Source organism: Pteropus vampyrus, unplaced genomic scaffold (assembly GCF_000151845.1).
Source record: "Pteropus vampyrus isolate Shadow unplaced genomic scaffold, Pvam_2.0 Scaffold89, whole genome shotgun sequence".
NCBI classification, from domain to species: Eukaryota; Metazoa; Chordata; class Mammalia; order Chiroptera; family Pteropodidae; genus Pteropus; species Pteropus vampyrus.
In genome coordinates, this window is record NW_011888870.1 from 5,507,405 (window position 1) to 5,516,281 (window position 8,877).

The 8,877-nt window shown below is 41.7% G+C and overlaps 2 protein-coding genes across 4 annotated transcripts; both read right to left on the reverse strand.

Moving 5' to 3' along the window:
• Positions 1-1,356: 1,356 nt before the first annotated feature.
• Positions 1,357-5,025, reverse strand: LOC105294527 (swi5-dependent recombination DNA repair protein 1 homolog). 3 transcript variants are annotated; one of them, XM_011363782.2, is made up of 4 exons: positions 4,898-5,025; positions 4,007-4,128; positions 2,994-3,404; positions 1,357-1,970 (listed from the first exon to the last, which is right to left on the reverse strand). In XM_011363782.2, the coding sequence occupies exons 2-4, from the start codon at positions 4,100-4,102 to the stop codon at positions 1,782-1,784; spliced, it is 696 nt and encodes a 231-aa protein (XP_011362084.1). In that variant the 5' UTR covers positions 4,103-4,128; positions 4,898-5,025; the 3' UTR covers positions 1,357-1,781. The 3 variants fall into 3 exon arrangements, with proteins under 3 accessions (XP_011362084.1, XP_023388507.1, XP_011362085.1); XM_023532739.1 differs by having other exon boundaries at positions 4,902-4,974; XM_011363783.2 differs by having other exon boundaries at positions 4,832-4,956.
• Positions 5,026-6,219: 1,194 nt separating this feature from the next.
• Positions 6,220-7,887, reverse strand: LOC105294550 (swi5-dependent recombination DNA repair protein 1 homolog). The gene is made up of 3 exons (XM_011363817.2): positions 7,698-7,887; positions 7,191-7,312; positions 6,220-6,588 (listed from the first exon to the last, which is right to left on the reverse strand). Exons 1-3 carry the CDS (start codon positions 7,702-7,704, stop codon positions 6,220-6,222), a joined length of 498 nt encoding a protein of 165 aa, XP_011362119.1. The 5' UTR covers positions 7,705-7,887.
• Between the last annotated feature and the right edge of the window lie 990 nt (positions 7,888-8,877).

An 8,877-nucleotide genomic window follows, 5' to 3' on the forward strand; every position in this document is an offset into this window, starting at 1 on the left:
ATCAAAAGGTAGAAAAGCATAGTGAGGGAGGCATGTTGAAAGCTGAAACAGGCCAAAAACTAGGTCTCTCTCTTGTGCCAAAGTTAACCAAATTATACTGGGAAACCAAAAACTTCATGACTCACTTCACTACAGTGGTCTAGAACTGAAATCCACAATATCTCAGAGGAATGCCTGTAAATGTATCTCATTAAATGGAGTTGAAATTCAACAGAAATTATTTTAAAAGGGGGCGGGCACCTTATGGGCATCCCTAGGCCCCAAACTCTCCCATAATTCTGATCCATATTCCATGACCCACCTCCTGTTGCTGGCGTGCCCACTGTGCTGCTGGAGCTCTCAGCACCCAGCCAATGCCTTGGAAATGCCCGTTACTATGCCCCCATCTGCTCTCCCCAACTCTCCCAGAACCACACTCCCACTGATGCTGTAGTTCCTCCAAGTGACCAGGTAAGGGTGACTCCAGGGGATGTGCTAGTAAGCAGTGGGCAGCTGCAGCGAAATGCCAGCACCCATGCCACATTTAGGCCCTCTGGCTGAGCAGCAAGCAGTGACGAAGGATGGCAGGCACAAAACAGCACAGCTCCCCAAGCGTGCCCCATCTAGGAATCCCAGGGCCAGGGGAGGCTCATTTGAGGTCTGGACCATTCTTCTTGGGTTCATAGAAGCCAATGACAATGACAGAATCTAGAAGGCAGGAATTTGGGGTTGGGGGCAGATAGGAGCCAGGTAAGAGAGTTTACTAACATGGGCACTAACAATTAGAATGGGTCTCCTGCTATGACGCATATTAACAGTTTGTTAGATCATAGGGAGAGACTGATCTAAAAGTAAGATGCACTTGGAGGAGGGGGGCCTACTAGTAGGAAAGTACTTAAGTTTTGTTTTTCTTTTTAAACTAAGTAAAGCTGTTTTAGCCCTTAAAAGGACTCGAAAGCAGAAATCCAGAAAGCCCTCAGGAAGGACTAGAAATACAGCTTTTCTGCTCCCAAATTTACATAGAATAGTGTAAAGAGATGAGCTTTTGTTTCCCAAGCACAATTCCAAATTCTCAGAGATTGGGCCAGCTTGGATCATATTTCTGTATATGGCCAGGATGACAAGTAACCTTGTACACAACATGGCAGCCAGAAAAACCCTATGAAGGTGGGTTTCTGCCTGAGGAGTAACTATGAACTAAGTAGACACTCTAAGTTTAATCTATTTTATAGATAAAGCTAGAAAAGTAAATGAAAGGCCTTGTAGGCCCTGATGCCTTGAAATGGGAGAGGAGGAGATGTGGTTGTGTATAAGAGATGGTCATTTCACTAAATGAGATAAGGAATACAAGAAATAAATTTGAAGAGACAGGAAGAATATAATTTTGGACATGTAAGTTTAATTACCTGCTTGACCATCTAGATGGAAATATGTGGTAAATGGATGGAAACAAGGTTCATAAACTTAGGACAGAGGCAAGCATTTTTTGAACAGTTTAGGTTTAGACATTTACCATATTGGACTGTTTTTTTAACATTAAAACTTTTTTTTTTTTACCACGATAAACAAAACAGTGTATTACAAGTGATTTCCAAAACTGCTTAGTTTTTAAAACATGATATTTTTTTAATAGTAAATCTTCATTTTAGAACTTAGTTTATATTTACATAACAGAGTGCCCTAAATCAATGTTCATCAAGATATCTTTCTATAAGCCCTAATGGTTTATATTTTCCCTTTCAAATGTATAAGTATCTTTTCAGTTGTCATTCTCAAAGATATTCTAGAGAAAAACATATTGATTAAACACCTATAAATTCTTCTTCATTTCTGTTATAGAGTAGCAACTTATCATCTAACCCATAGTGGTCTATCAACTGAGTAAGGCTGAGTTTCTTGTTCTCAGACATAGCTGACTGCAATTCACAAAGCAACAGTTGGCTACAGCTTCTCCACTTCTTTATTAACAACTGTAACTGAGACAGGTCATTCTGAAACAGGAAAAAAAAAACAAATGTATGTCAGTAACTAGATAGGCATCTTATTTTAACTTAATGAAAGCTGTTAAATCAGTCAATGAGTAGGTTTAAAGGGTAACACACTTGGTCATGAATGGGGCTTCTACCCAGGAGAAAAAAATAGGGTGGTTTTAAATAAAATGGATACAATGACACTCAAATCGAGTTCTACGGCTATTTTGTTTGGTCTAAGCAAAAATCAGTCATTAAATCAGACAAAATCATGGAGAGACGCAACGATACAGGTAAAAAGAAATTCACTTTTTCTATTACAGTTATACTTTAAAAAAATGAGAATATTCAAATTAAAAATATTTTCAACATTCCCTATCTCAAGCTAAAGCAGTTATATTTAGAAAAATCCTAAAAATTCAAGAGAGCAAATAAAATACACTATTCCATCATTTATTCCATATTGCTGGGTAGAAGGGGCAACTACCTATACATGAACAATCCAGGTAAGAAAGAGTTTTCTTCTTCCAAGTGCCCAAGTTCTATTTAAGTCAACCTAACTGGGTTGAAATCTAAAATCTAATATATTTGATATTTAATTGTCGCTTTCTCAAACTAAATCCTTGAAAACTTTTAATAATTTAGAAGAACACAGATGGTTACTAGAAATATTTTTTATGTATTCTCTGAGCCTATTTTTAGCTTTTTAAAATCATTCACTGTCAGCTGTCATTTCTGTTCTCATTATACTTACATCTAACATTTGATACTTCTAATATTGCTACAGGCTGGAAAAATTTCAACTGCATATTAATTGAGAGCTGAGACTTCTAAAAAGTTGTATCTGGTGTTGAGGCCTCTTCTACTCTAAATCTGACTTATATTTGAGTTAAAAGTTTTTGGAAGCCAGGTTTCTGGATACTTGGCTTATTGCTAATTGTGCTAATTTTCTCTTTATGAAATGACATTCCTAGCATTTATCTAAAACTAAAAAATTTAAAAAAATTTTTAATAAGTATGCAATGATTCTGAAATTATTCTCACCTTTGATCTATACATTTTGACTAGTTTTAGCCTCCGAAGAAGGTCTTCTTTCTCTTGAATCTGCTTCACCAATTTTGCTTTTTCTTCATTTAATCCTTGTTTGGGAAGACTCTCATTCATACAGTCATTACTGAGACCACTGCAAGACTCAGCATCAAGTGATTTAGATTCGTTTGTACCGACATTCTTGAAGGTATTTTTCAGACACGTACTTTCTTCAAATTCACTGTCTATGTGTTTAAAATTTTCTTGAAATTCCAAACAGTTTTCTTTTGTTGAAGATGCTGGTTTCTCTGAAAAGGTCTGATCATTTTCGTCACTGTCTATTTTAAGACGTTTTACCACACTGTAATAGGAATTAAATGAAGATCTAGTTTTCCTTAACCGTTCTCTAAGTGTTGCACTCATAGGCTGTAAAAGGCACAAACAATAATATTAACCAAGAAAAACATTCCTGATATAATCTACTACAAATAAAGGCCTCACATTTCTACAGTACATACCACTAGATGGCTTTCTGTCCCCATGTATCTAAAGTAACTAACCATCACAAACTGTCTTTAATTCCTAAAAGCTCCATTACTTTTACTCTTTTTATTTTAGCAAAGTCAGCACTCTTCTAAAACAGTGTTGAGACACTTATCCCAGTAATCATAAACATTTGTTCAGCAACAAGAACATGCCAGACCTGCTCTGAGTGCTTCAGTTACAAATTAAGGCAAAGGCCTTGATCCTGTCATAAAGACCTTCCTAACAATGCGGACTCAAACTACTTCAATTTGTAATCCAATAACATAATCTGAAACTAAATGAAATAACTGATTCAAGATGATGAAAATTTGGAGATGAGGAAAGGTCAAATACATTATCTTAGAATACCTAAAATTATTTAATACCTACTTATTATTGCTACACGTTAATTAACTATCTTCGGTAGATTTAAAACCACCACTGCCACAATCAATAATTAGAAATATAGAATCGATACACTGAAAGGACAAAGATTTTCATACTTGTTTTCTTGAACTACTTGTATGGGGAGATGGTGGGTTGGCACAGGCCAGTGGAGTGCTAGGTAAAATCACCGCGGAGTCTGAAGAGCTTTCCATCTTGAAAATAAAATCTTGGTTGACCTCTAAAAACCAAAAATAATCACGAATTGGAAATCAAATTAACCCACACCTCTATATGTTCCTCAATTTTTACCAAAGAATTTTTTCTTGTAGGTAACATAAGCAAGTAGACCAGCAACTTCCTTTCACTTAGTTGTGTTTCATTCTTGCTTTTTGATGTCGTTTTCCATTTACCCTCCTAAAGTTGTGGTCCACATAGTGACTATGCTTTTCATTTCAAATGAGCTAGCGTCTCATGTAAACAAGACTGCTTTTAACAAAACATCCTCAAAATCTGCCTTATAGAGGTTGGGGAAAAGAACGACTTTGGATAGTCAGGAATTCTATCATTTCGCTACACCAGCCTCATAATGAAATATAAGATCTTGACTCAGAACATGATCTGACCTGTCATACTACCCTAAATTCTAAAAGCTGTGACTGGAAACAATGACCCTCCGAGGCTCATGGATAAGAAACACAAGAGCAGATAAATTCACGGCTGCCTGCATCATTTTAGTGTAAGCAGCGAATAGATCCTGAAAAGGAGCGCACACTTTAAGTTTGTTTCCTCAAACAAAGGCATCAACTTTACGGGGGGGGGGGAAACAGAGGGAGGAGTCTTCCCTTCCCTCCCATCACTGCATAAAACCCACACAGCCCTTGAGAGACCCCAAGCCTGAGGTGCGGTTGAGAAGTCCCCTAACCGCGGAAAGGGAGCCCTATTCGACTGCGCAGCCGACCCCGAAGCAATCCAGCTCTCGGGCAACTGCTCGCCAACCGGTACACTACCTCCCTCCGTTATCCCTGGAGCGCAAAATCCCCGCGCAGCCGCGGCCGTGAGCGCGCCCGCTCCAGGGGCGGGGCCGCAAGGGAGGCGGAAGAGACGTGCGATTGGCCGGTAAAACTCCCAGCGCCCGAGAATGATCGGACTGCGCGCGCGCGCGGCCTCGAGACTTCGCGCAAGGGCGAGGGCGGGGCGGGGCCACGCGGGCGGCGACAGAGGCACGTGATTGGCCAGGTTGACCGACGCGCGCGACACTGCTCCGCCCAGCGACCTGGAGAGGCGGGACGGCCCGCGCGCAGCCGCGAGCCTCGGCCCTGTCCGGGGCGTGCCGGGCTGGACTTCTGAACAACTGACGCATCCTAGCTAGAACGCCCTTCTCTTCGCGGCTTCTCCTCCCTCCTCTTTCCATGCAGAGCCTTCCTTCCGGCTTTCTTGTTTTTGTGTGTTTGTGAAGTACAGCTGAGAATGCCCCTCCTATTCTGCTGGCTCGGGTTTGTCTCGTCTGCTTGCTTGCCACAGCAAAGCCCTTTTCTCAGACTTTTCAAGATCAAAAGCAGCTGGGCCAGCAGTGTGTTAAATTTACAGCTTGTACACTCTCCAAAGCAGAGACCACAAAAGAGCAGCACTGCGTTATGTGGCCTTTGGAGAATCCAACATGTCAGAAATCTCTCCAAGAGTCCCGGCCATGCACTTGAGCTCATTTATAGCCTTTGCTGCAGCAAACTCGGCGGTCCAGTCACAGGTTTTCTACCGTTATCTACCACAAATTTTAGTTTCCTTGGCTTGGTTTTAAATCTCTTAGTCAATTCTGAGAGAAAATGTAGCCCAATGAAATTTGTGGTGCGATACAGGAAGTAGAAAAACCCCTAAATAAGATTATATTGGTTCAGAATTCAGATGTTTGAAGCAAACATGGCTCTTGCTGAATATTGGGCAGCGACATCCTAAGTCTAAAATAACCTCTTCGTTTCCTGTGTGGAGATGTTCTGTTGCTGTGCAACAACAAAGTTAACTAAATTGAGTGGAGCACTGCGTTTAGGGAAAGACAGCTGAATAATTTCTGAGTCATGAGGAAGTTGGGAATTTTAAGGGGCCAGGGTTTTCCGTCTTAGTGAATGGCCACTTTAAATGTTGGCATGTCTCTTTACTAACATCTATCTGACAGTGGTTTATAAGTAGACAGGACCCAGAAGAATTTAACCAAATCCTCAGAAGTCGAATATAAATACAGAACCTGAAGACAACCTAATGCAGAGATTAGACATAAATGTGGGAATCAAGTTGCCTAGGTTCAAATCCTGGCACCATTATTTTATGTGCTTTATAATTACTTACTGTCTGTGCCTTGGTTTCCTTGTGAGTAAAATGGGGGTAATAATATCGACCTAGGGACTGGAGGATTAAATGAGAATTCGTTGCAGGCAATGAGAACAGCACTATCAAGTGATTTAGATTCGTTTGTACTGATATTCTTGAAGGTATTTTTCAGACACGTACTTTCTTCAAATTCACTGTCTATGTGTTTAAAATTTTCTTGAAATTCCAAACAGTTTTCTTTTGTTGAAGATGCTGGTTTCTCTGAAAAGGTCTGATCATTTTCGTCACTGTCTATTTTAAGACGTTTTACCACACTGTAATAGGAATTAAATGAAGATCTAGTTTTCCTTAACCGTTCTCTGAGTGTTGCACTCATAGGCTGTAAAAGGCACAAACAATAATATTAACCAAGAAAAACATTCCTGATATAATCTACTACAAATAAAGGCCTCACATTTCTACAGTACATACCACTAGATGGCTTTCTGTCCCCATGTATCTAAAGTAACTAACCATCACAAACTGTCTTTAATTCCTAAAAGCTCCATTACTTTTATTCTTTTTATTTTAGCAAAGTCAGCACTCTTCTAAAACAGTGTTGAGACACTTATCCCAGTAATCATAAACATTTGTTCAGCAACAAGAACATGCCAGACCTGCTCTGAGTGCTTCAGTTACAAATTAAGGCAAAGGCCTTGATCCTGTCATAAAGACCTTCCTAACAATGCGGACTCAAACTACTTCAATTTGTAATCCAATAACATAATCTGAAACTAAATGAAATAACTGATTCAAGATGATGAAAATTTGGAGATGAGGAAAGGTCAAATACATTATCTTAGAATACCTAAAATTATTTAATACCTACTTATTATTGCTACACGTTAATTAACTATCTTCGGTAGATTTAAAACCACCACTGCCACAATCAATAATTAGAAATATAGAATCGATACACTGAAAGGACAAAGATTTTCATACTTGTTTTCTTGAACTACTTGTATGGGGAGATGGTGGGTTGGCACAGGCCAGTGGAGTGCTAGGTAAAATCACCGCGGAGTCTGAAGAGCTTTCCATCTTGAAAATAAAATCTTGGTTGACCTCTAAAAACCAAAAATAATCACGAATTGGAAATCAAATTAACCCACACCTCTATATGTTCCTCAATTTTTACCAAAGAATTTTTTCTTGTAGGTAACATAAGCAAGTAGACCAGCAACTTCCTTTCACTTAGTTGTGTTTCATTCTTGCTTTTTGATGTCGTTTTCCATTTACCCTCCTAAAGTTGTGGTCCACATAGTGACTATGCTTTTCATTTCAAATGAGCTAGCGTCTCATGTAAACAAGACTGCTTTTAACAAAACATCCTCAAAATCTGCCTTATAGAGGTTGGGGAAAAGAACGACTTTGGATAGTCAGGAATTCTATCATTTCGCTACACCAGCCTCATAATGAAATATAAGATCTTGACTCAGAACATGATCTGACCTGTCATACTACCCTAAATTCTAAAAGCTGTGACTGGAAACAATGACCCTCCGAGGCTCATGGATAAGAAACACAAGAGCAGATAAATTCACGGCTGCCTGCATCATTTTAGTGTAAGCAGCGAATAGATCCTGAAAAGGAGCGCACACTTTAAGTTTGTTTCCTCAAACAAAGGCATCAACTTTACGGGGGGGGGTGGGAACAGAGGGAGGAGTCTTCCCTTCCCTCCCATCACTGCATAAAACCCACACAGCCCTTGAGAGACCCCAAGCCTGAGGTGCGGTTGAGAAGTCCCCTAACCGCGGAAAGGGAGCCCTATTCGACTGCGCAGCCGACCCCGAAGCAATCCAGCTCTCGGGCAACTGCTCGCCAACCGGTACACTACCTCCCGCCGTTATCCCTGGAGCGCAAAAATCCCCGCGCAGCCGCGGCCGTGAGCGCGCCCGCTCCAGGGGCGGGGCCGCAAGGGAGGCGGAAGAGACGTGCGATTGGCCGGTAAAACTCCCAGCGCCCGAGAATGATCGGACTGCGCGCGCGCGCGCGGCCTCGAGACTTCGCGCAAGGGCGAGGGCGGGGCGGGGCCACGCGGGCGGCGACAGAGGCACGTGATTGGCCAGGTTGACCGACGCGCGCGACACTGCTCCGCCCAGCGACCTGGAGAGGCGGGACTGCCCGCGCGCAGCCGCGAGCCTCGGCCCTGTCCGGGGCGTGCCGGGCTGGACTTCTGAACAACTGACGCATCCTAGCTAGAGCGCCCTTCTCTTCGCGGCTTCTCCTCCCTCCTCTTTCCATGCAAAGCCTTCCTTCCGGCTTTCTTGTTTTTGTGTGTTTGTGAAGTACAACTGAGAATGCCCCTCCTATTCTGCTGGCTCGGGTTTGTCTCGTCTGCTTGCTTGCCACAGCAAAGCCCTTTCCTCAGACTTGTCAAGATCAAAAGCAGCTGGGCCAGCAGTGTGTTAAATTTACAGCTTGTACACTCTCCAAAGCAGAGACCACAAAAGAGCAGCGCTGCGTTATGTGGCCTTTGGAGAATCCAACATGTCAGAAATCTCTCCAAGAGTCCCGGCCATGCACTTGAGCTCATTTATAGCCTTTGCTGCAGCAAACTCGGCGGTCCAGTCACAGGTTTTCTACCGTTATCTACCACAAATTTTAGTTTCCTTGGCTTGGTTTTAAATCT

Excerpts from the sequence above, each read along its gene's own strand:
- LOC105294527 (XM_011363782.2), bottom strand. The coding sequence starts at position 4,102 with ATGGAAAGCTCTTCAGACTCCGCGGTGATTTTACCTAGCACTCCACTG. Across the intron at positions 3,405-4,006 it reads CAAGTAGTTCAAGAAAACAA|CCTATGAGTGCAACACTTAG; the intron begins GTATGAAAATCT and ends TGCCTTTTACAG. Across the intron at positions 1,971-2,993 it reads TCAAAATGTATAGATCAAAG|AATGACCTGTCTCAGTTACA; the intron begins GTGAGAATAATT and ends TTCCTGTTTCAG.
- LOC105294550 (XM_011363817.2), bottom strand. Across the intron at positions 6,589-7,190 it reads CAAGTAGTTCAAGAAAACAA|CCTATGAGTGCAACACTCAG; the intron begins GTATGAAAATCT and ends TGCCTTTTACAG.